Source organism: Hippocampus zosterae, unplaced genomic scaffold (genome assembly GCF_025434085.1).
Source record: "Hippocampus zosterae strain Florida unplaced genomic scaffold, ASM2543408v3 HiC_scaffold_213, whole genome shotgun sequence".
Lineage (NCBI taxonomy): Eukaryota > Metazoa > Chordata > Actinopteri > Syngnathiformes > Syngnathidae > Hippocampus > Hippocampus zosterae.
This window is the reverse complement of record NW_026262815.1, coordinates 20997-46123: the sequence shown is the minus strand read 5'-3', so window position 1 is coordinate 46123 and position 25127 is coordinate 20997. Positions and strand designations below refer to the sequence as shown.

The 25127-nt window shown below is 59.3% G+C and overlaps 5 protein-coding genes across 5 annotated transcripts; 1 reads left to right on the top strand and 4 right to left on the bottom strand.

Annotated features, from left to right (window-relative positions):
- Positions 1 to 728: 728 nt before the first annotated feature.
- On the bottom strand, positions 729 to 2144 carry LOC127594567 (uncharacterized). Its single transcript, XM_052056416.1, is given in 1 exon segment — positions 729 to 2144. A coding segment is annotated over 1 exon segment (1416 nt).
- A 48-nt stretch (positions 2145 to 2192) lies between these two features.
- LOC127594566 (T-complex protein 1 subunit eta-like) lies at positions 2193 to 3954 on the bottom strand. The gene is given in 3 exon segments (XM_052056415.1): positions 2193 to 3739; positions 3742 to 3859; positions 3943 to 3954. Coding segments are annotated over 3 exon segments (1677 nt in total).
- A 6931-nt stretch (positions 3955 to 10885) lies between these two features.
- On the bottom strand, positions 10886 to 12085 carry LOC127594565 (uncharacterized). Its single transcript, XM_052056414.1, has one exon. It carries the CDS (start codon positions 12083 to 12085, stop codon positions 10886 to 10888), a length of 1200 nt encoding a protein of 399 aa, XP_051912374.1.
- Positions 12086 to 17967: 5882 nt separating this feature from the next.
- LOC127594558 (ADP-ribosylation factor-like protein 1) lies at positions 17968 to 18471 on the top strand. Its single transcript, XM_052056408.1, has one exon. The coding sequence runs from the start codon at positions 17968 to 17970 to the stop codon at positions 18469 to 18471; it is 504 nt and encodes a 167-aa protein (XP_051912368.1).
- Positions 18472 to 18542: 71 nt separating this feature from the next.
- LOC127594563 (iron-sulfur cluster carrier protein-like) lies at positions 18543 to 21970 on the bottom strand. The gene is given in 4 exon segments (XM_052056413.1): positions 18543 to 19757; positions 20391 to 20580; positions 20910 to 21127; positions 21782 to 21970. Coding segments are annotated over 4 exon segments (1812 nt in total).
- Positions 21971 to 25127: the final 3157 nt, after the last annotated feature.

The following is a 25127-nucleotide window of genomic DNA, read 5'->3' as shown; positions in this document are numbered from 1 at the left end:
GGGCCCTGACGGCCGCTACTACTCCACCTTCGAGTCGGCCTACACGGCGCTGCTGGCGCTGGTGATCTTCACCAACCTGAAGGAACTGTTCGGGCTGGCCAACATGTGGTCCCCGGCGGGGCTGTGCACGATGGTGGTGGGGGTGGGCTGCGTGCCGCTGACCTACCTGGTGGTGCAGAACTTCAACGCGTCGTACATCCACAACCTGGGGGGCATGGTGGGGGAGGGGTGGCTGTACCTGGTGGCGGTGGTGGTGGTGGGGGCCCTGCTGGGGGCGGACCGGGCCATCCAGCGGGCGTTCGAGGTGCTGCGGCTGGTGCTGCACTGCGCCCCCAAACTGTGATTCAGTGGCATAATCTAAATGTTTTCTAGGTCATTCCGGGCGGCCTACAACCTCAACAAGTACGCGAAGCTGTCCGACGTCGAGCCCACCTCCGAGTTCTGGCGCCTCGCCTGCAGGTTCACCAACAAACAGTCCGATGTCCTGGCCCTGTGCGTTGCCGCCACCTTCGGGCTCTGCTTATACAGCAACCCGGACCCCCTCTTCGAGATGATCACCCATTTCACAGAGCCTGCGCGGAAGCCGGTGTGGAGCGTGTACCCGCAGAGCGTGCTGCAGGGCAACCTAGAGCTGATCGAGCGGATGCAGGAGACGCGGGAGGTGCAAAAGTTCGTGGAGCTGGCGACGGCGTACCACCCCGAGGACTACGCCTGATCGAAATAATGCTTCATTCCTGGAGCCTGCAGAGGCGGCCCTCCTTGATCTCGCCCCAGCCGATGAGGCGGTACTTCTTCTCGATGCGGCGGCTGAAGGCGGCCTTGTCCCCCAGCTTGATGCAGACGGGGTTGATCAGCTGCACCACCAGGAACTCCTCCTTGACCGAGACGATCTTGCCCGGCACGTTCAGCTTGAGCACCTCGCCCGGCTGCACCTTCTGCACCTTGGCCTGCTTCTCCCGCCCGTCCGACTTCGACACCCCCAGCAGCCGCTTCATCTGGTAGAACTTCACAGTCAGCTCTTCGTAGATGTCCGGCAGCTGTCCCGGCAGCCCCAGCATGTTCCCCACCAGCTTGTCGTTGCGCGTCAGCGACGGGTCGATCAGCAGCCCCACCCCGATCAGCCCGCCCGGCACCGCGTACAGCAGGCCGTTCGCCTCCGCCAGCAGCGAGATCACGCGCGACCGGATGGGCCTGCAGACCAACTGCCCCTTCTCGTCCTTCGAGACCATGCCCGGGCGGATCTCGACCTCCTCGCCGACCCGGAGCACGCCCTGGGTGATGGAGCCGCCCACGACTCCGCCCTTGAGGTCGGCGATGGGAGTGCTGGGGAGGTTGACGTCGAAGGAGCGGATGATGATGAGCTGGGGCGGGGCGGCCAGGTCGCGGGCAGGGACGGGGACGAAGTCGCAGATGGCCTGGCAGATGCAGTCGATGTTGTACTTGAAGATGGCGGAGACGGGGATGATGGGGGAGCGCGCGCACCGGGTCTCCTTGATGAAGGCCTTGATCTGCTTGTAGTTCTCCTGGATCTTCTTCGGGTTGTTCGAGACCAGGTCCACCTTGTTCTGCAGGATGATTATGTTGTCCAGCTTCATGATCTACACCGCCACCACGTGCTCCGAGGTCTGCGGCTGCGGGCAGTCCATGTTCGCCGCGATCAGCAGAAATGCGCTGTCCATCACCGCCGCCCCCGTCAGCATCGTCGACAGCAGGATGTCGTGCCCCGGGCAGTCCACGAACGACACGTGCCGCTGCAGCTGCAGCACCCCCGCGCACTCCTTGTTCGGACATGGCGGACTGTCCTCGTGCGCCGACGAAAAGGACTTGTAGGCCTCGGGGCCCTCGCAGACCGGGCACTTGTAGATCTTGGCGTTGGCGTACCCCAGGCGGATGGTGATGTTGCGCACCTTCTCCTGCTTGAACCGCACTGTGTGCACTCCGGAGATCGACTTGACCACGGTCGACTTGCCGTGGGCCACGTGCCCGATCGTCCCGATGTTGACCGTGGCCTGGCGGGAGACCACCTGGGGCATTTCGACCCTGGCCAGGGGCAGGTCGGTGTAGAGCTGGGGCTTGAGGTGGGGGCTGAGGGCGTTGAGGGCGTGGACCCGGTCGGGGTCCAGGGGCTCGTACTTGCTTTCCATATCAACAACTATGCAAATTCTCTTACTTGAGTCGGATGGATTGGGATGTCATTTTATGCGGGCGTTGCGCTGCAGGCCCCCCATGCGCGGGGCCGCCCGCTTCACCCTCCGCTCCTGCTGGTCCTGCTCCGAACGCGGGTTGCGCACCGTCTCGTCGATCGACAGGATTGTGCAGGCAGCCTCGCACGCTGCCGACAGAGCGTTGTACTTCACCAGCATCGGCTCCCAGACGAAGCTGGCGTAGGTGTTGCAGATACCCGCCGTGGTCCCCGTGATGTTCACGCCGAAGTACTTGCCAGTCTCCTTGTCGGTGGCGTGCTTGTGCCGCAGCCGGTTCATCACGTCCAGTGAGTCCAGGCCGGCGTTGTCGGCCACCGTGCGGGGGATGACCTCGAGGGCCTTGCCGAAGGCGTTGATCGCGTACTGCTCCTTGCCGGAGACCTTGCTGTGGGCGAAGGCCCGGATGTTCTTGGAAAGCTCCATCTCGAAGGCCCCACCGCCGGGCACGATCTTGCTGGCCTTGAAGCAGCGGCGCACGATCATGATGGCGTCGTTGAGGGAGCGTTCAGCCTCCCTGATGAACTGCTCTGCGCCGCCCCGGATGACGATGGTGGCCGCCTTGCCGTGCTTGCAGTGCGAAAACAGGTTGAACCTCTCTGCCCCCAGCTGCTTCTCTTCGAAGAATCCACAGGTCCCCAGCACACTCTCCTGGACCCCGTTGACGGTGTTCAGGATGCTGGCGCCGGTGGCCTTGGCCAGGCGCTGCATGTCGTCCTTGTCCACTCGCCCGGCGCAGAAGATGCCGCGGTCCGCGAACCACTGGGTGGCCAGGTCGCCGATCGGCAGCTGCGAGAGGACGATGTTGGCGCCAAGAGCCTTCATCTTCTCCATCTTCTCGTAAATGATGGTCCACTCGGCGTCCACGATCTTCTGGAAGTCCTCGACGTTCTCGATGCGCACCTCGGCGTTGTCCCGCTCGGCCTTGAGCTCCAGTTCGATCTTGAGCAGGACAATTTTCGGGTTCTCGAACTTCTTGGGCTGCTGCTCGAAGCCCGCGTAGGAAAAGGTCTTCTTGAAGGCCACGCCGTCCACCAGGAAGGACTCGCTGACCGACCCCCCCGTGACCTACTTGATGCCGATCATGTCCTTGTCCAGCAGCGTGGTGTCCAGCTTCTCCACTGCCTCGACCACCAGCTCCGAAAAGTGGTCCTTGTAGGCGGCCAGCAGCTTGGAGTTGAGAGCGGTGGCGGCGCACTTGAGCATCATGTTGCGCTCCTCGGACTTGTCCTGGGTGGCCAGCCCGATGGCCAGCTCCTTCAGCTGCTCGAGCGCGAAGGCCAGCGCAGTCCGGAAGCCGCTGATGATCACCTGAGGGTTCATGCCCTCGTCCACGAAGGCCTTGCTCTCGCGGAGCAGCTCGCCCGCCAGCAGGGTGACCGTGGTGGTACCGTCCCCCACTTCGCGGTCCTGCGACCTGGCGATGTCCACCAGGATCTTGGCAGCGGGGTGCTCGATCTCGAGCAGCTCGAGGACCGTGGCCCCGTCGTTGGTGATGTTGGTGTCCTTGGCCGTGGTGATCATCTTGTCCATGCCCGCGGGCCCAACGTGGTCTTGAGGATTTCGACGATGGCCTCGATGGCGTTGATGTTGCTGAGGATCTGTCCCTTGCCGGAAGAGGTGTCGGTCCCGTCGCGCAGCAGCAGTATCGTGGGTTGCTTGTCAGGGCCGTACCAGCATGTTCATCTCAAAAATTTTCAAATCCTTTTTATCCCTTTTTTACAAACACCCGCCTTTATACCCCAAAAATCATGAAACACAGACCATCGAATCCGTCTCATTTGTCCTTCTTCATTTCGGCGATTATTTCCTGGGCTCTTTTCTCTTCCAGAGCCCCGCCTCCGTGGCGGTGGAGCATTATCGGCAGGATCGATGCCAACATGGTGAAAATGAGCCCGGCCGCCACATACCTGCGCTATACCATAAGTTTTAATTTTGAGATGGACTTCGACCGGCTGAAAACAGAGAGTGGCAAGTCTCGCTTGTTCAAGGGAATCCATAGGAACCGAGGCAAGATTGCATTTGCGGGGCTGGCCTGCCTGAGCCTCAATCTCTTGTGGGTCAGGGACGCCTCGCTGCGCCAGGGGCAGGTGCAGTGGCTCAGCGAGGCCAGACTGCTGCGAGCCTCAAACGCCTTCAAATAGCACCTTCTCAAGACCTACGAACACCGTTTGGAGCCGGGCACCATTATATTCAAGGCGCCTGGCAGCACTCTCTTCAGCTTGGCGGACGGCACGCTGTGCGTGTCAGAGTGCATGAGGCGGCATCTCGGCCAGGCCCTCCTCGCTGAGTTCAGGGCTGCCGAGGCCGACAGGCTTCAGAAGGGCGCGCTGCATGAGGATGTGGGGTTTCTGGATGCGCACCTGCTGAGCAGGGTGAAGGACAGGCTGAGGACGGAGGAGGTGATGCTGCTTCGGGACCTGCACAACTATCCAATCGGGAGGGTGGAGTGGGACTGGAGCAGGTGCCACATTGAGGGATAGCCCTTCCCCTTCGCAGCGAGGGTCAACGAGTGAAGCAATTAATATCTTCTGAAGATGTTCTTTTTGATTACGAGCCTGGTCTCCACCCTCGAAATTCCCAAGTGGGTCAATGAACTGCCCTCCAGCAAGGTTGTCTTCTTCAAGACTAACCACACCGTCAACATCACCGTCCGGCAGTTCTAGGCCCAAATCTTGCCAGAGCCCCTGCCGAAGACTTAGGTGCTGGGCTACACAGGGGACGTCCTGCGCTACCGGTACACAGACAACGGCACCGTCATCAATCTCCTGCGAAACTACCAGGCCAGCTATAATCCTGTGCTTTAGCTTGAGCCCGAAGACGGAAATGTGTCAGTCCGGATTTACAACAAACTGGGGGCGCTCGGACTGCCGATCGACCCTGAGTTGGTGCCAGAGGAAGTCCGCAAGGTGCTGCACAATGAGACGCCCATCATCACCCACTTCCACGGCCTCGAGTCCTCGCCATAGGCCGATGGACATCCCATGGCCTACTACTCCCCGAGCGTGCGGGGCAGGACTTACGCAAGCCAGCCCTGTCCTGACTGCTACGAGCACGTGCTGGACGGAATGCAAGGCTATTCTACTTTGCTCTACCACGACCATGCCATGGGACTGACCAGGTTGAATGTTTACAAAGGCCTATTCGGGATTGTAACGGTAGGCAAGCCGGACGAGAAGGCGAATCTCCCGCAGGGTTAGTTCGAGCAGGTGTGGGCGATCTACGACCGGTCGTTCCGGGAGGACGGATCTCTGCTGTACACGGAGGAAGAGTCCTGGTAGCCCTAGTTCTACGGAGACACGGTCATAGTGAATGGCAAGGCCTTCCCTCACTTCAAGTTCAAGCGGGCCCTCTACATGATCACTCTGGCCAATACTGCGAACGCAAGATACTTCAATTTCCGGTTTAAATCCCTGGCCACTGGCGAGCCTCTGGGCATGTCTATCGTGAGCTATGGCCAGGGCCTTCTCTATTAGAGGCGGTAGGCCCGAGAGGTGCTGCTGGGCCCGGGGGAGCGGGCCACTGTGCTGGTCGACCTGGACGTCGAGGGCGATGTCCTGCTCTCGAACGATGCTCCTGCGCCGTACCCAGACGGAGACAGCAGTAACGCCCCATGCGAGTAGGTCCTTCTGCTTAAGAACAGCAATGTGACCTATTCGAACAATCGGACTATCCCGAAGATTCTAAACCCAGAGCTGGCGGAGCACGTGCCTGCTGGTAAGTACGAGCAGCAGTTCGTATTGATTGAGGCCCTCGATGAAGAAGAGGTATCGGCGATGTACCTGAACGGGCAGAGCTACCAGGACGGCTTCGACAGCAACAGCTTTTTCTACCGAGAAACCACTGAGCTCTTCATCGTGAACTTGACACCCGACAGCCACCCCTTCCATACCCATCTGGTACCTTTCCAGGCGATCGAGGCCTGCGAACTGCGCCCCGAGTACTCTAGCAAGTTCTTTGAGCTCAATGGGATGTCCTTGCCCTTGAAGCACACGACCATCTTCCCGAATGTGACTGAGTACCTAGCCAACTGCTCGCCGGTGGAGGAGCACGCCTGGCAGGACACTCGCACGGTTGACCCCGCGCAGGTGCTGCACCTGCGGCTGAGGGTCTCACCCCGGCGGTTGCCCGAGGCGGGCAGCTTCGGGTTCGACCCGACGACGGGGCCGTACGTGGCGCACTGCCACATGCTGGAGCACGAAGACAAGGACCTGATGCAGAATATAAAAGTCAACCGCATTAACTACGAAAACTTGAAGGTGCTAAAAATAGCTCGCGAATCCTGTGAGCTGCGGATACTGATGCAGCGCGTCCGCAGTGACCGGCAGGTTCAGCCCTAGAACATCTCCTTCTTTGCCAACTCCCGCCAGCTTAGGCTGCTCAAGCGCACCTAGTCGCAGGAGCTGGTCGAGTTCCGAGTCGAGTTTTAGGACTCGGCGGAAGGGGTCAGTGAGCTGGTCATCAACTTCAGAGACCGCTAGCAGACCCTCGGATTCGTGGGGGCCAGCCGCACTCACTCCGGAAAGCTGCAGGGGCTGCTGGGGATGATAGTCCTGGGGTGGCTGGGGTGGTTGGGGGTGGCGGTTGAGCAAAGGGTTTCGCAGAGAGGGCTACACATCTGTGCCAGTACCTCTGTAGGTGAATACCCTTGTCTAGGGCTAAAGCCCTCATATGCAGCGGTGAATGATAATCTTATGATCACATGGCTCCCCACATTCGTTTGAATATGCTCAGGTAGTTAGGCTTTATGGCCTCCTCCTCGTGGGCGTAGTACTGCACCAGCACCCCCATCGCCACCCCGAACACCAGCGGGTGCCGGGGGGCCGCGCTCAGCCCCCGCTTCTCGAAGTACTTGGCTACTATTTCCATCACCTTGGGAACCAGGAACAGAGCCACCTCTGCGCGCCGGCTCTCCTCCTCCCAGAGCAGCGCCACGCCTGAGAAGAACGCGCCGTAGAAGGGGTTGACTGGTGAGAGGGGGACAGTCGCCGGCAGTGCGGCCCGCGAGGTTCTTGCTGTAGCACATGAACACCATCAGCAGGAAGGAGTAGGTCGCCGCGAAGCAGCTCGACTTGAGCCACCCCTTCGTGGTTTTGCCGAGCACTCGCAGGGGCTCTTTCCGCAGTTTACTGAGCTTGAGCAGGAGGGGGATGAGGTGGATGGGCAGGTACATCTTGCCCATGGAGTTGAAAGTGCCCAGGAAGTGGGCCACGCCGTTGGTGAGGCAGTCGTGGTCGTGCAAGTCCTGGCAGCCGATCCAGCCCGTCTCCAACCCCCTCTCCAGCACCTCCTGGCTCATCGGTCGGACCATATATAATCTCTGTCAACTCACCCTCAAGCTCCGGAAGGTCTACGCCTGCGGTCTCTTCTTCAGGCAGGCAGCCAACTTCTGCAGTGCCTGCTCCCCTCTGCTCTCTTCGGGCTTGACGCACGCCGGCTGCTTGTGGGGTCGGAATACCTCGAGGTACCACTCCAGCTGCCGGAAGAGAGGCCGGACAGGTATCCGCTCGCTGCGGGGAGAGTAAGGCGCCGGCTTCACATCAAACTCTCCGAAAAGCCGGTTAATTTTCTGGTCCAGTTTGTCTTACCAACTCGGACTAGATTAGTACCTTTCTTCAGCGGCTTCAAAGTCGATCCGGCGATTTCTTTTCTTGGACGGAGCTGCATAGTTCGGCAGACTGAGTTCCTCCAAGTACTGGAAAAAGTCTGAGCGGAAGTGGGTGCTGGTCATGGCCAGCCGCTTTAGCATCGTTCGGAGGGAATTCTGGAAAGGTCCCAGGGCCTCGATGGTTGGAGTCATATTCCGAAATGCTTTGTAGCAGCCCTTGCTCTCACTGTCCTCAGAGATCACAGCCTCGATCAGCTGCTACTGGTCCGCCCAGCCGAGCAGGCTCACCACCCGATTCTTCCGGTAGTAGAAGAATCCATCGCTGGCATTCTTGCAGGTGGTGAAGGAGCGAATCGAGTAGTTGTTGGCCCGCCTCTCGATCGAAAGCGAGGGGCCTGAGCAGGAGCTGAAGGTGGTCACAGCGCCGTCGGTGTACTCTTCAAACTCAGGAAAGTTGTGTCTCATGAAAGCCAACAGATCGTAGTTATGGGACTAGATGCTCTCAAGCAAGTTGTACTTGGTCTAGAGCAGGAGCTCGCCCACCCGGCACTCGTCGCAGTATTAGCTGCCGAACTAAGCCAGCAGCAGGCCTGCCTCCAGGTCCAGAAAGCGACACCCCAGTCCCAGCGAAACTTATACCTGAACGCCTATCCCCGCCCCGTTCTTGAACTTGGATAACGTCATAAGCCCATCCCACTTGGCCTGAAGCCATCCGTCCACCCTCCCCTCAGAGCAGGTGCCAAAGCAGTAGCACGAGCCTGTCCGCAGCTGCAGAAAGGGGCCACTCGGGCGCTTGCTATCTCCCTGGCCACGCGAGATGGTGAGACTGCCGTCCAGGCCCAGGAAGGCCGTGAGCCCGTAGGAGACCGAAGGCGGAAGGTAGTACCCATTGCGGTAGACGAGCCAGGCCTACATTGAAATAAATCTATTTCGGCAAGTTCAAGTCACATGCGCCTTGCGCCGGGTGAATTGAAGGGCTTGCGGGCCATGCCGAGCTCGTAGCCCCGTCTGCCCATGGTGCTCCTGAAAGGAGCCTTCCACTTGACGTTTACGTGGCTGGCACCGAACCCGCCCGGCCGCTCTTCCAGACTGCCGTATCTGCGAGGCAGGTGACGCTGCCTGCTCGACAGTTGCTCCGGGTGGTTACTGGGGCAGTAGGCCTGCGGATATCTTGGCACATTAGAGTATCGAAAGGGGCTTGATTGTCTTGCGAAGGAATGGTCGAGGCTACCAGGGGTCCGGTAGAACTGGGGGCTGGGAGGGGCCTGATGGTGGGGCTTGTAGTAGAGGGAGGGCTCGGGGTCGTGGGAGGGGCGGAAGAGGGGGCGCCTGCGGGAAGAGGCCTGGAAGTCGTACTGCACGTGGATGGGACTGGCGCTGCTAGGCTTGAACTCTCCATTGAAGGAGTACTCCGAAGCCTGCATTATTAATCTTATTCAAGGGCGCGGCAGGTTGATCAGCGCGTGCAGATCGGGGTCGCTGTCGTACACCTTCTGCAGCTACTCGATGTGTGTCAGGATCGAGTTCCGGTGGAAGTTGCGCACCAGCTCCGGCAGGGTCACCACTTTGGTGCTGGCCCTCACGCAGGGGCACCCTCGGTTGTGCCGGTCCATCGGGCATTTCGGGTCTAGCCTGCGGCATTTCAAGTAGTCTTCGTGGAGCATCGCCTTCTTGGCCCCGTCTATCTCGTAAACCAGGACCTTTTTGCCCTGCCACTTCACAAAGTCCTTCTTGACCAGGGCCCGGAGTTCATGCTCTTTGAAGGCCTCCAGGAAGGCTGTGATCTCGCCCTTGTGCAGCTGCAGGATGCGGTCATTCAGGTCGATGACTAGCTTCGAGATGAACTCGTTCTGGTCGGGGTCCTCCTCGTACTTCTTATTGAGGCGCACTCCCGCCAGCTCATGCAGCTCAGCGAGGGTGAGGGTCGCAAAGTCGCAGGCTCCCTTGCCTCCAGGGAGCTGCTGCTTGAGCTTCCTTTTGGGTGAGCGCTTCCTTTAATGCAGCATTCCTACGATATTCTTATATACTCATAATTCGGAGGGATTCGCGGGGATTTTCCTTCAACTCGAGAACAGCCGGCACAGGCGGCATCCTCGGGCGATGTGTTGGGGACGCGGATGGCTTGCTGGTAGTGCGGCGCAGTCCACTCCTGAAACGGCGTTGCATTGCTCGAGACCGCCCGGCTGCAGGCGGATGAGCAGGGATCTTGATTACCAGCATTTTATAGATGCCAGTCAATGAATTTTGGGGATGAGGGATTTGGCCTCACGCTTGAGCCGATCCACTCTCCGCGAAAACAAGGCCTCCGCCCGCGCCCGGTCCCGCCCGAACTTGCTCACGAATGCGTCGTTGTACCGTTTTATCACCAGCCTCACCTCCCTGTTCTTCTCCAGTTCCTCGTGCAGCTCGATCGGCCCGGTCACCTCAAACTCAAGTGCGCCCTCGTAGAGGCCCAGCGTGCTACTGTCCTGCAGAGCTATCTTCTGTCTGATGGGCTTTGTCACCGTCTTGATGCGGTTCCCGTTTGTCCGCCTCTTTTCTGGGGGCCGGGTCAAGAGCTCGTGGCCTTGGACGGCCAGACCGGGCTTGCTGGTGGCGCTGAGCGCGGCGTGCTCGCGATGCTCGCGCTTGGCAATCAGCTCCTTACAGTGCTTGCGGACCAGGGAGCAGAGGAGGGAGGCGAGCTGGCGCGGCTATTCCTTGGAGTTGGCGGTGGCTTTGATTTTGTCAATGAGCTTGTCGACAGGGAAGTGGCCGAAGCCCTCGAAGAAGGCGGTATAGAGAGCGCAGGGTTCCAAGCGGGGCAGCTTGTCGAGGGTGGCGATGCGGGGCGGCCAGCCGAGGAGAGGCTATAGTTCCAGGAAAGCGTCTAGGGATTAGACTTTAAATCGCTCGAGGTGGGTGCGGTTAACGGGGGCGATATTGCTGAGGAGGCCGATTTCCTCGAGCATGCGGGCGGCCTCCCTGCGGTTTTCGACCGCGGCGTGGTAGGCGAAGTGCTGCCCCACGTCCTGGAGGGCCCTGGCGGCCTGCAGGCGGTCGACCAGCAGGGACTTCAATTTGTCCATTATAATTGTCAGAGTCTGATCTCGCTGAACTTGCTGGCCTCGAAGTGCTCGCAGCCCCGGGGCTCGGGGATCGACCCCTTGATGATCACCAGCGAGTCGTGGCTGAAGTCGTTGCTCCCCAGCAGGATCTGCCGCAGCCCCGTCCCCGTCTGGATCAGCTCCGCGATCTTGCGGGCCGAGAGGTGCCCCAGCGAGTTGGCCGACAGGTCGACCATCAGCAGCCCCGTGTTGAGGGACAGGTCCTTGAAGAACTTCGAGCCCGCTTTGTCGTCGAACTTGTTGAGCTTCAGGTGCAGCTCCTCGAGGGTCTTGTTGATCTTGAGGGCCTGGGAGAGGTAGCGCGAGCCGTCGTAGCCGATGCAGTTGTTGGTCAGGTTCAGCACCACCAGGATCTCGTTCCGGATCAGGAACTTGGCCAGCCGCTTGGCACCGTGGTCCCCCACCCGGTTGTGCGACAGGTTCAGCTCCAGCAGCGAGATGTTGCAGGCCACTCCCGCCATTATGAACTTGAACAGGTCGTCGTCAATCTCGTTGCCCGACACGTTCAGCTGCACCAGGCTGTACGAGTTCTTGACCGACTCGCCCAGGTTGGCCGCCTCCGCCAGCTTCATGCCCACGCTGTCCCGGCGCTTCTCGGTCATGGGCCCCTCCGAGTACTTGAGGGTGACCTCCCGCAGGAGGGGCAGGTTCTCGAACACGATGCGGAGGTCGAAGTTCTGGGGTACAACGGCCAGGTCCAGCGAAAAGATCCAGGAGGAGACGATGTGCAGAGTGTGGATCACCTCCTTCTTCTGGTAGAACTCCTCGAAGTTGGCGATCTTCTCGATGAGCTCGGTGACGTGCCGCTCGAGGTAGGCCACCTTCCAAGAGAGGCCGTTATTCTCGATGGCCAGGGTCTTGGCGCGGTGCTCCTTGCTCCAGCGGTACTCGCAGGCCTTCTTCCAGTACTCCTCCAGGTGGATGCTGCGGGCGGTGGTGTTCACCGAGTGGATGTCCGCCCCCTCCTTGATGGTCAGCTCGATGGCGTTCTCGATGATCTTCTTGCGGATGCCCGCGTGCAGCCGCTCGTCGAGCCCCTCGAGCGTGGCGAACTTCTCGAAGTGGCGGCCCACCTCGGTGGTGGCGATGCTCTCGAGGGTGGGGAACTCCTTGCGCTCGTCGTACTTCTCGTTCTGCAACTTGCGGTGCACCATGTTCTTGAGCATCATCCCGATCTAATCACTTGGCGTTGCGAAGCAATGCGAAGTGTGGGCCCAGTCCCCGCTCACTCAGCACGATCTGAAGCATCCCCTCCAGCTTCGCCACCCGCCGCTTCACTGCCTCCAGCTACGCCCGATCCCCCGACTGCGCCTCCTCCTTCAGGCACAGCTGCAGCACGCCCAACCGTCCGCCCCTCTCCCGCGGCCAGCACTGCTTCAGCAGCAGGTACTTGAGGATGCGCTTCGGGTCCCTGATCTCGAGGAAGAGCTGCTTGGCGTCTGCAACCTGGCTGCCTCGGGCCTGCAACGCCTCATTGGCCAGCCTTCCAATGCACCCCTGCGGAAACGAGTTCTAATCGTAGAATCTGCTCTGCCGGGTATCTTTGTCAGCCTTTAGCCCCTTTATAAATCGGTTGGCGATCAGGACAGCCCTGCCCACCTCCCTGAACCCCTTCTTCCGGGTGCGCAGCTTTATCAGCGCCCCTGCGAATTCCGCGAGCACTATCGCCCCCTGCGCTCGGGCTTGCAGCCTGGCGAAAGCCCGGGTGGTCAGCCTGAGCAGGAAGTCGATCACGGCCACGGCCACCTCGAAGGCCTTGTTCTCGTTGGTGAGCCGGTCGTTTTTCTCCTCCAGATTTTAAACGGCCTCCTTAAGCCCGCGCTTTTATCTTTAGCTTGCGATCAGTCTCTCCGTGAGACTCTTGACCTTCTTGTCCACCTGGTGCACGCTCTCCTCGAAGCGCTGCAGCCTGTCCTGTCCCTCCAGCCCGAACATGGAACGGCTGCGGGTCATCCGCATATCGGGCCGCTCGGCCTGCTCGACCACGAACTTGGAGCCGCGAAGGATGAGGTTCTCCTCGAGCAACTCGCTGATGCGGGCGTGAGCACTGGCGAGCTGCTCCTTGAGAGTTTGTATTTCGAGGGCTGCGCTCTGCAGGCTGATGGAGCGGTAGACCTCACTCTGAGCCTCTGCAGACTCCTGGTAGAGGGACTCGGTCAGGTCTTCCTGCATAATAAATAAAGGTGTCGTTGCTAATTTCTTTATCAAGGCTGTATTTTTTCTAGGTTGTGCATCCTTTTCCTGAGCTGCGTTATTTCGGCCCCCAGCATGGATTCCTCCCCGGACCCGCTTGCCGCTGCCTCCTGCTGGCCCTCCAGCCGCTCCAGCTTGAACCCCAGTCCCCGCACGTAGAACCCCCGCATCTCCGCAGACAGGCCCGAGTAATGCTCGGCCTCCCACCGGCCGATCTGGCGGCTGATGCGGGCGTCCCTGTTCGCCTTGCACCGCACGAACTCCTACTGAAAGTAGTCACAATGCTTAGACAAATGGTCCTTGAAGCCCAGCTTGCAGCGGGCGAGGCGGAGCAGCTCCATGTCGCAGACTTGGTGGGGCAGCAGCTGGTGGTCGAAGTCCTTGGGGAGGGAGGGGGAGTAGTCAAGCAGCGAGGCAGGGCTGCCGGGGAAGTTGAAAGGCAGGACTGAACCAGGAATCTCCAGGAAATAGCGGTCCACTTCCTCGGGACTTAAAGGCATTCGGATTATTAAAATGGATCATATCAAATCGCTCAAATAAGAGGCAGTCTCGAACACTGTCTGCTTTACCCCCCACGGCACGCCTGACTCCCGGGCTCGAGGCTGCTGCTTCTCCTTCCGCACGGCCTCTTCCAGCCTCCACTCGTCTTTCCGGGTGAAGTCCTCCAGCCTCAGCTCCGACTGCTCTCTCTTCGTGCTCTGCGCGGCCTTGCGCTCGTAAGGGAAAGCCCTGTCGTCTTCGGTCACCTCGTTTCGGATGCAGCGGTCGATCACCCCGAAATTGGATTCGAGGCGCACGAACAGTCGGTGGGCCAATGTGAATTCCAGTAAGGAGTGCCAGATTTCGTTGCTGGTGAGGGTGCTGGCGTGGCCGAGCACCACGAGCAGGTGCTTGGCACGGGTGAGCGCCACGTTGACCCGCCGCTCGTCGACCAAGAAGCCGATCGACCGGTCGTTGGCCCGCACGCATGAAAAGAGGATGACTTCCTTCTCCTGCCCCTGGAAGCTGTCGATCGTGTTGACCGCCACAAAGCTAGGAAGTTCGCCCAGCTCGCTGCGCAGGGCCTTCTTCAGCTCGTGAACCTGCTGCTTGTAGGGCGTTATAATTCCGAGGCTGGAGATCTCGCCTCGCTGCAGCAGCCGGCGACAGACCTCCACTGTCGCCTGCACCTCCTGCGGGTTGTAAAATGATTTGTCCGAGGATCGCTCTCTGCCCCTGCACACGTCCAGGAAGAGAAGGTTCCGGCCTTCGAAAGGCAGCAGCGTCCGCGGCGTGGGGCGCGACGCGATCGCAGGGGCGTCCTGCAGGCGCCCGCCGTAGAAGGTCTGCGAGGGGAAGCAACGTATCAGGGGGGCCATACGGTACTGAATGTCGAGAAAGTGGGGCTGGATGCCACAGTCGATGAACCGCTGGAACATGCTGCGGTTAAACAGCGAGACGTTGGAGTCGGAGTCCATGCAGGTGGCGGGCAGCTGCTGAGGGTCGCCGATCAGGATCACCTTCCGCGGTGCCAGCCCCAGAGGAATCAGGATGTTGGGCTCAGTCGCCTGCGCGGACTAGTCGACGATGAGGTACTCGATGTCCCCCTTGTAGGGCCGCAGGCGGTCTGCCCCGGCGCTGCTGGTCGTGCAGAAGAAGATCTCGGCCTCCCGCGCCAGCCGCAGCGAAATGCTCTGGTAGAGGTCTCGCTAGTTGACTCGAAGCCTTTTGAATTCCAGGAAGGTTTCCTTGATGTCATTGATTTCTTGCTCGAGCACCTCGCGCTGGGAGGAGGCCGGTGGCTCCTTCGCTAGCTTGTTCTCCAGCCGCACCAGCTTGCGGCGCAGGGCCGGTATCGACATCGCAAGATGCTCGGTCTTGACTTTCAGCAGGCTAGACATTTCCTTGCGCACCTGCTCTTCGAGGCTGCTGGCGATCACCACGGGCGACGAGCTGTCCGAGAGCACCCCGAAGCGGATCAGGCGGGGGGCGGCGCCCATGAGCAGGCCCTTCGCCACCACCTTCTCGATGATTTGGTCGACCGCCGTGTTAGACGGTGCGCAAACCATTATCTTTGCGGGCTTAGAAATTGCCCGCAGGTAGTAGTGCAGGCCTGACAGCACGGCGTGAAGGGTGTGGGTCTTGCCCGTGCCTGGCGGGCCCTGCATGAGCACCACCCCCTCGCGCCGCAGGCACGTCTCCTTGATGACACTGGCCTGCGTCGGGTTGTACCCGCGGTCGACCTCCTTCAGGAACTCGCTCAGGACTTCGGGGCGCATGGTGTACTGCCCTTTGCCCTCTGCGATCAGGGCCGGCCGGTACAGGATTTCAGCGATGTCTGAGTTCTGGACGCTGCGGATTGCCTGGTACTATCGGATGAAAGTGCTGATGCGCTCGAAAGGATAGAGCCAGGCCAGGACTTCGGTGCCCTCGCGGGCCAGGAACTGACTGAGGCTGACCATGGTCTTGAGCTGGATGCGCTGGGCCAGCTGCTCCTTGCTGTCAGCACTCACCACGAACCCCATGAACTGGCGAGTGCTGTTGAACTCGTCGGCCCTAAGTTCCTCCTGCAGAGTGATGATGACCAGGTTGTTCCGCGTCAGGACAAGGTCCGTGAGGAAATCTTTATCCGCCCGGTGCTTTTCCTTGACCTCGAAGATGGTGAAGCCCGCGGGGTTGGGGTACTGCCGGACCCCCAGCACCACCGGCTTGCGGGACTGCCCCTCGCTCCGCAGCAGCGCCCTGTAGGCCGACTTCAGGCTCGCCGAGATCTCCTTGATCTCGTGGAACTCAAAGATTTTGCTGTACTCCTCGTGGCTTTTGAAGGTGTTCGGGATGCGGGAGCACGCGGAGTCGTGTTCTGCGGGCTTGGACAGGTCCTGCTCCAGGATGTATCGCAGCAGGAAGTCCATCTTCTCGACCTCGAGCATGAGCTGCTCGTTGGCTAGGGCGGCAGGCTGGCACAGAGTTGGGGCCTCAGGGAGTTCGTAGGCCACGGGCTCAAGGCCCCTTGATTTTAGGGCCTTTTCCTCTTCGAGCAGTTCAAGATATCGGTTGAGTTCTTTTTGCCTCTGCTTCTTCTTGCTTTCCTCCTTGTCCCTCAGTCTTCGCTACTTGATCATTCGCCTCTCTTCCTACAGCCGCGCCTGCCGGGCGGCCTACTCTTCGGCCTTCCTCCGTTTCTCTTTTTCAGCAACCTGCTTGAAATAGTTTTCCTGCTGCTTCTGTTTTTAGGCCATCAGTCCACTTGTGCTGCGGTCTGCGGCCTGATGTATTTTGTAGGTAGGAATCGACCGCCTTTTTTATCGTGCAGTATCAAGAAAGTGGCGGGTGAAGTTGGTGGGAGGGGGAGGCGGCTGTTTGGGGCCCGGGCCTGAGGCGTAGATGATCTAGAGGGAGATGGAGTCGTCACTGTCGATGATCTCATAATTCATCAGGAATTATTTATTCGCAGCTTTGGGGTATACGAGCAACATCAAATATCAGACTTTTGCGCGAAAAGCTGCTCCCACTTGTCCAGCTGCTCGCTGTTGAACTCCTCGATCTCGATGCCCAGCACCACTACCAGCCTGCCCCGCCTCCCCTCGAACCGCATCCCTTCCTCCGCCAGCACCACTCGCTGCCCCTGCACCGACCGGCCCTCGTTCCGGACCGTGAACAGGTGTCCGTCCAAGTGTGCGACCTGCCTCTCAAACCCCAGGATCGCCTCCTTGAGCGAAATGTTTAGGGCCAGCTCAAGGTCCTGGTTGTTGCGCTTCCAGTGATCTGAGTTGAGAACGGTGACGGTTAGGACTATGTCAGATGCTCCACCCTGCAAGGTTTCTGTGCCCGCGTTCGGCAAGACGATCTGGTGGCCGGACTTGACTCCGGCCGGGATCTGCAGCGTCAGTTCGGTGGACTATTTGGTGAGCAGCTATCCTGCGCACTTACGACACTTCGAGCGACGGATGATGCCTCGGCCCTGGCAGTGTCCGCAATGCTCCTGGTAGATCTGCATCATTCCCCCGTGCGAGACCCGCCGGTTGATGATTCCGTTGCCTCCGCAGTGGGGACACCTGGAGTAGTCTTAGGGTCGGTCTGTGCCCGTACCGTGGCAGTGCGAGCACGCCCTTTGCCCATCGAAGTGCAGAGAAAAGTTGGCTCCCTTATAGGCGTCCTCGAGGGACAAGTAAAGGCTCGCTGCAATAGGGGGTGGCTCGACCGGTTCTTCCTGGTTGTGGAAGAAAAAATTTTGCTGTTGGGGGCGGACTCGTTCATAGCCAGGTCCGTGGCGGTCGTACTTGCTCCTGGAGTCGCGGTTAGCCAGGGTTTGGTAGGCTTGGTTGATGGCTGCGAATTCAGAGGAGGCAGACTTGTCAGGGTGCCTTTGGTGGGTGATTTGGCGGTAGGCCTGGCGGATCTCATCCTCGGTGGCGTGGATGGGCACGCCCAGCAGCCGGTAGTAGGTGCGGTCGATGATAGCCAGGGCGGTGGGCCATCCGCTGACTAGAAATAGCATACGTGGAGGTTAAATTCAAACAGATTCCTCATGCAGTCTCGATCGTCAGGGCGTGGGTTGATTTGTCTCTGCTGCGGGAGTGCCGCTGCAGCTTCTGCACTCGCTGCCACATCATCCTCCGCAGGGAGTTCAGGATCTCCTCGTTGCCGCTCTTCCGGCAGGATGGCCGCCCGATGCAGAATTCGGGCTTGCGACTGCGCGGGCGGGAGTCGTGGCTGGATAGGAGCTGGAGATTGACGCGGAGGGCGAGTGGCTGGAGAGGGCTGCGGTGGGGGGCGGACGGGTCGCGGGGCGGGGGCTCGATGGTGGCCAGCTTGGGCAGGAGGAAGGAGTGGTGCTGTCGGTTATGAGTCTTTATAGGCATGTAAATTCATTGTTTATATGGGGGGCGTGTTCGGAAAGATCTGGGGCCGGCTGTTCGGCAGCAAGGACTATCGCACCCTCATCCTCGGCCTGGACGGGGCAGGCAAGACCTCGATCCTGGACTACCTGGACATCGGCAAGGCCACCCAGACCACCCCCACCATCGGCTTCAACGTCAAGACCATCCGCCTCAAGAACCTATCCTTCCAGGCCTGGGACCTGGGCGGGCAGCTCGCGATCCGCACTTACTGGAAGATATACTACCCGAACACCAGCGCAATCATCTACGTGGTGGACAGCGCCGACAAGGACCGCTTCGAGACCAGCCGCAAGGAACTGCACCTGATGCTCGCAGAGGCGGAGCTGCACGCGCGGCCCCTGCTCGTGCTGGCCAACAAGCAGGACCTGGAGGGCGCGGTCTCGGAGGCAGACATCTCGCAGTACATGGGGCTGCCCCACATAAAGGACCGGGAGTGGGCCATCTTTCCCTGCAGCGCGAGCACCGGGGAGGGGCTGAAGTAGGCTATGGGCACGCTGGTTAAGATGCTCGGGAAGTGATTCGCATTTGCTCATTGTTCGGCTGCCGGGATCTACTACGAAAACAGTCTGGTGAACGGGTAGATGCTCGACTTGTGCCCATCCGACCAGTGCACCCCCAGCGCGTAGTTCCCCTTGCTCTGTAGAGCCACCGGGTGCACGTCCTGCGACACCTCCGCCTCCTGCAGCATCTTCTGTCCTGTGAACTCGCTGACGCAGGCTGCGCACTTGCACAGCAGCCGCAGTGTTCTCGGCTCGATGCGCTTCTCCCGCTGGTCCTGCTGGAGCACCAACTGATGTGCGGCGGCGTCATACCTGATGAGGGTCTGCTGCCTCGGCCTGCGTAACTCCTCCTCCACGTGCAGGGCCACCCGCTCGAACAGCTTGTTTTCAGTGGTGGGCTCGGTCATCAGCGTGAGAGGGGTGCCACTGTCACTCATTTTGGCGATCAGCCCCTTGAGCGGCATCTGGAAGGCTCCAGTGATGCCGTACTGCTCGGTGAGGACGGACATGTGGCCCCTGCCGAACACATGCGAGGTGTGTCCGCAGTTCTCGCATTCATGGTAGGCCATGTTCTCCACCACTGCCAGCACCGGCACGTTCAGCTCCTGAAACATCTCGATGCCTTTGGCAGTGTCAATGAAGGCCAGTTTCTGGGGCGTCGACACGATCACTGCCCCGTCGAGCGTTACCTCCTGGCAGAGAGTGAGCTGCACGTCGCTGGTGCCGGGCGGCATGTCGACCACCAGGTAGTCCAGCTCGCCCCAGACAGTGGACCCCAGCAGCTGGGTCAGCACGGAAGACACCATCGGGCCTCTGAGAACGGTCTTCTTCTGTCCCACATATCCCATAGACATGGTTTTGACGCCTTGGTGGAGGACCGGGAGAATTTCTGGCGAGTTGGGCTCTTTTGGCTGGAGGATCTGGTCCTCAGTGCCGATTAGGGTCGGGAGGCTAGGCCCGAACAGGTCCGCGTCAAAGATGCCCACGCGCCTGCCCAGCCCCGCCAGCCGGTAGGCCAGGTTCGCGGCCACCGTGGACTTGCCAACTCCGCCTTTACAGCTGTAGACTGCCAAGACCTTGCCGATGGCCTTAAGATTGCCTTTGGCCTGGGTCATCTTCTGCTACTTCGGGGCCAGCTTGATGTCTACATGGGGAACGTAGCTCAACGACTCCTGCAAGAGGGCCCTGGCCTTGCGGTAGTCCTGGGTGAGTTCCAGCTCGAGTAGCACTGAGTTGGCCGGCTCGTTCACCTGAACCCGCCTGACCACCTGGTCAGCGGGCTTGCCGTTGATGGTGAGGGAGGCCAAAGTGCTTTAGACCCGTTTCTTGAGGGCTGAACAAAATCTTAGTCTGAGCAAATTCATCATGAGTTTTCATGATTTTTGTCAGTCAAAGGAGTCTGACTCCTCGACTTCCTCGGGCACGTCGTAGTCCTAGAACAAAATCGCCTCGCGCTCCTGCCTCTCGCGTTCTCTCTCCTCCTTTAATCGAGCCAGCCTGTCAAGCTCTTCTGCCTCATCGACCCTTCTTTGGCGAAGCTGAGCCTTCTTCTCATCCTTTGCCGACCACTTCGCAGACGGGTAGGTCACATCCTTGCAGCGAGGGAGTGATTGGCGCAGAGAGCGGATGATCGCGGAGTAGCGGGCTTCGCGGATTGGCTGCATCGAGCCCTCTACCTTCCGATCGATGGCACTGAAGGCAAAATCATTGAACTGCGAGAACACTAATTCTCTTCGTAAGACGTTAAGCTTCTAATAGTCGGTGAGGACTTTCTTTCGGCCCTTCTTATCAGGGCTCTGCTCCAGGTACTTGTGCAGGTGCAGCAGGTAACTGTCCAGGCCGTGGCCCGAGTCGAGGATGCCCCTCCCAACCAGCATTTGCACCAACTAGTGCACCCTCACCGTCTTGTCTTCGAACCCCAGCAGCCGGGACTGCCTGCAGGCCAATTCAAAGAGCTCGAGGTTCAAAGCCCTTGCGTAATCTGGTACCTCCCTTTTGAGGGTGGAGGCAGAAGACTTGTCTTCTGCGGATTTGCTCTCCTTGCTTTCTTTGCTTTCGTCTTTGGTCAGCCGTTCGAGCGTGGACACCAGGCTTTGGACGAAGCTTGAGAGAGAGCTGTCAAGCGGGGTGCCCAGTTTTAGCTTGGCAGCGGTCAGCAGTCCGTGCGTAAATAGATAGTAAGGGATGGGCAGGCCAGGGTCATGGATTGGCTATTCAGAAGATTGAACTAATACGAAGAATCCGAGGCCAGGAGGCGCCACTACACCTGGCCCCGCGTGAGGTTATGGTCGGCCCTGAGGGACAAGTATTTGCGGAGAGTGTGAAAGTCAGTGGTCAGGTAGAACCTGGCCTTGGGGGCAGTGGCCATCTCGCGGTTAAACTAGGCTAGCCCCAGGCCATCTCCCAACATTTTCTGTTACTTGAACAGGGCCCAGTAGCCTTCCAGGTTGACTCCAAAATAAAAAGCATGTGCCGCCTCCACCTTCTGGGCGAGGTAGCGATAGCAGTGCTTCAGTTGGGAGTTGTTCCGCAGCAAGATGTTGCCCACTCTCTCCAAGTTGACATTCGGGTAGTCCTTCGCCCGCAGGATTTGCTGATAGATTGTAAGCGTAGGGCCGGCCCTGCGCTCACTGCTCAACTGGGCGGACGATACCATTAGAGTGCCATCCATGTGAGAGACTGCCGTCAAGTGCCGTGCTCATCATAAAAGACTCCGTCCCCGTGCTTGCGATCGGATCGCCACTCGCTTGATAAAAGCTCCCATCAGCGTAATAGAACTGCCCCAAGCCCTGCTTTTTTGCCGGCCTCCCACTGCCCGACGTATCGATTACACATCAGCCGGTTGAACCCTCTGGGCTCATGAATTGTGTGGACTCCCCAGCCGTGCTGCAGGTCATCCTGCCAGTTCCCTGCGTAGCTTTCAGACCCGGCCCAGTCCATCTCGCCATAGCCCTCTCTGCGGTCAGCCACCCACCCCCCTGTGTATCGATTGCCCGAGGGAAAACAAATTTGGCCCTGCCCATGCTTCTTGCCCTCCAGAAACTACCCTTTGTAGACCTCCCCGTCCGAAAACTCGAGCTGGCCCTGCCCTTGCCGCAGACCCATCCAAAATTACCCTTCGTATTTGAACTCTTTGGAGGTGTAGACCCCTTGACCGTGGAACAGTCCCGCCTGCACCTGCCCTCTGTAGGTGCTGTCGTCCGGATAGGTGAAGACACCTTCCCTTGGATCATGTTGTAGCGGAAACTCCCGGTGTAAGTAATCCCCGACTTCCAAGCGAACCGGCCCTCACCGTGGAGCATTCCGTGACGGATGTCGCCGGTGTAGGAGTTGCCGTTTTGAAGGTCATCTCGCCCTCGTTCTCGAGGGACTTGACGTAGACCTGGGAGGGGTCGCGGCTGATGCAGAGCTGGGCGCGGCAGGCCGAACTCACGATCTGGGACAGCTCGATGGGGACGATGATGTTCTCGTCCTTAATCATGAATGGATGGATGTCGGGCAGGCGTATACACCGCACACGGTGGAAGATCTGCCCTTCGCTCTGGCCTGGCCACCGGGGCCGGCTGTTCCTGCTTATTATATCTGATGAACCAAGTCTTTCTGAGGCTTATGCCTGCCGCGGATGTGGACGTGCCCCTCGGCAAGCACGACTACCACGTCAACGCCCTCAAACACCTCATCCTCAGGCGGGTGGGCCTCGAGCAGGACTTCTTTTTCGACCAGGTTCTCGACGCCAGCGAGCCCCTAGAAAACCTGTATAACTTGCTTTTCCTGAACAGCAGAGTCCTCGCGGGCTACTCGCAGTCGGTGCTCTCGATCTTCATCACTGACTCAATGTCGGAAAGCAAGAGTTCGACCATGGGGGAGGAGGCCAACCCGGGGGTGCTGGCCACCTTCTGAAGGACATCCTGCGCAAGAAGGATAATCTCAACAAGGAGCTGCTCATCGAGGTCTCCGCCTTGGAGGAGATCAAGGGAGAGTTCTTCGACCTGGTCGCGGCGACAGGCAGCCCCCTCAGTGGCAACCGTAGGATGGCACTGCCCCGGCTCTGGGCCCGGGTGAACGATCACTCCGACGCCGCCCTGCTCTTCAAGCTCATTCTCTTCAACAACAACAGCCGAGACTTCAAGGGCTCGATCTTCTAATACGCCACCAAGGAGCCCAGCAACCTGCTCGTGACCGTGCGCCTCACCGATTTGGCCTCCGCTAGTGTCATCTGCTACCACTTCGCAGAGTTCGTGACCGCCATGAGCCACTGCAAGGCCGGCGCTATTGATATCGACCGCGTCTACAAGTCCCCGTTTGTCAAGCTGCTGGCCAGCCTGCGTCCGTTCGCGAAGGTGCAGCACATCCACCACCTCAAGCTGGGCAAGTCCAAGCTTAGCAGCGCCATCATTTTGCTGGGCCTGAACCTTGATGAACTGGCCAAGCCAGTCAAGCAGGCCATCCCTGAGAGGCGGGATTTCCACCTGAACAACAGCTTATCTTCTGATAAGCGAGAGGACGTAGTGCTGGCGATCAAGAGCCTCAGACACTTGAAGGCCGCCTTGGAGCAAGTCCGGAGAAGAGTGGAGGAGATCGCACGGGACCGGCTGCTGATGGTGTTCAAGTGCGAACAGATCCTGAGCGAAGACTTCGTGACCCTCGGGGCGATGCTGGACAGCAAGGACTACAGTATAATCTACATCAAGACCACCTATGACGTCTAGGCCATCATGAAGATCCGCTTCCTCAGACGCGCAAGCCGCTGGCCCGGCTGGCAGCCAAACTCAGCCAGTTCCCGGTCATCAAGCTGCCCGCTCCCAGGGCAGTCACGGCCGACGAAGGCCCTTCTGGCTGCCTGCTAAGTGAGGCCAGTGCCTCCTTGGCAAGGAAGGTCAGGCATGTCTTATCTGACCTGATGTACCAGGAAGCCAATCTTCTCCAGTTCTTTTGTCTGAAGCATCAGAAGCTGGAGGAGCTGCTTTCAGCCAAAGAGGCTTTGGAACAGCTCATCGTCGAACTCGAAGCCGTGGCTTTCGGCTCGAATCCGCCCCGTCAAGTCTAAGTGAAGGCGGTCCTCAGTCTTTCCCCCAAGCACACGTTTAAGCTCAGAGAAAAGCCACAGAAGCGGAGACCTGCTAAACGCAGGCTCCTCCGGTCGTTTCACTGAGAGACTTCCTTGCCAAAGGACCGGGCTTGCTGGTGAGCGACAAGGTGTCCGAGCTGAACGAGCTCACGATGCTCGGCAGCAGCGTGGCCTCGTCGGAAGAGGTGAGCGCAATAAAAACCTTTGAAGGCGGGGCGAGCAGGACAGGGCGGGCAGAGTGCATAGAGATTTACGACATGAGGCGGGATCGACAGCAAGCGCCTGCAGAAAACCAGGCCCGTCATACTCAAGAGCTGAGTGTTTTGTAATTAAGTGATCGATGAGCAGCGACGAGGAAGTAGACCTGGACCAGCTGAAGGCCAAGCTCCTCAAAAAGAAGGACCCCCAGCCCTAGCACCAGCCTCGGCTTGACCCCCAGACCGAGACCAAGTCTGCCCACAAACATTCTCAAAACAACGAAAGCAAGAAGTCCAAAAAGAAGAAAGACAGGGCCAAGAAGTCCAACAAGAAGGGCCAAGAGCCCTCGGCTTAGAAGGCCGAGAACAGGCGCAAGATTACCATGTAGGACATTCAGAAGATGGAGCTTGAAGAAACCAAAGGCAAGCAAAGAACTCAGAGGTGCTGGATCTGGCATCAAGCCTAGCGAAGGTGCCAGTGAGACAGTTCCGCCCAAGGCAGTGCTGCCTGAGGCAGTCTAGCCCAAAGCAATCCCGCCCAGCCAGTCCCGTCCTAGACAGTCCCGCCAGTGGACGTCCCTTCCGAGACAGTTCTGCCAAAGAGCCAGCCTCTCACAAATTTCTTAGAGAGCAAGCCCTCGTAAGCAGTAGCTCCTAAGGAGTCCAAGCCTCCGGCCCAGGACAAGAGAAAAGAAAGATCGAGGATTGAGGAAATAAAGTAGCGGGTCATGGCCAAAAAGGTGAACTTCCAGGAGGAGCCTGCCAAGATCAGTGAGGTGTAGCTGCTGAAGGGGTTCCTCCCTGCCAGGCCCGAAAGGAAGGCCAGCGGTATCGACCCGCTAGCCGAGCACAAGCCGATACACTAGCCGCTCGAACTGCAGTCCAAGGGCCCTGACCCCACCGAAAAGCACGAGCCGAAAGGGATAAGAGACTGCGCCTGTCAACAAGAAAGGCGAGAGCATCTTTCAAGTCAAGGTTCCGGAAAAATTTAGGAAGGCCAGGAAGCAGCCCTAGCCCAAGCCTCTGCCCCAAGCGGACTCGCGGGAGTGGTAGCCCGCCTTCGAGCCTGCCCAGAGCGACAGCATCAAAAATGCGCTGGAGACTCTCTAAAAGGAGAAGCAGTTTTATGACGGGTTCAAGCACCAGATCGTGGAAGGCCCTTGCAGCACGGAGCCCGAGAAGGCGCCGGCCCCCTCCTGCCCTGCGCCCAGGCTGAGCCGGCGGGTGAAGGAACTCAAGGCCATCCTCAAATGTCTGCAGCAGATCGAGCTCATGATACCTTGATATTAAATGATTAGCCTCAGGGAGTTCTGCAGTGGCAGTGCGCAATCGAGCCATCGGGCGGTCACGGCGGGGTCAGTAGTAGATCTGGC

Coding starts and splice junctions, on each gene's coding strand:
- LOC127594565 (XM_052056414.1), bottom strand. CDS start 12,085: ATGATGCTCAAGAACATGGTGCACCGCAAGTTGCAGAACGAGAAGTAC.
- LOC127594558 (XM_052056408.1), top strand. CDS start 17,968: ATGGGGGGCGTGTTCGGAAAGATCTGGGGCCGGCTGTTCGGCAGCAAG.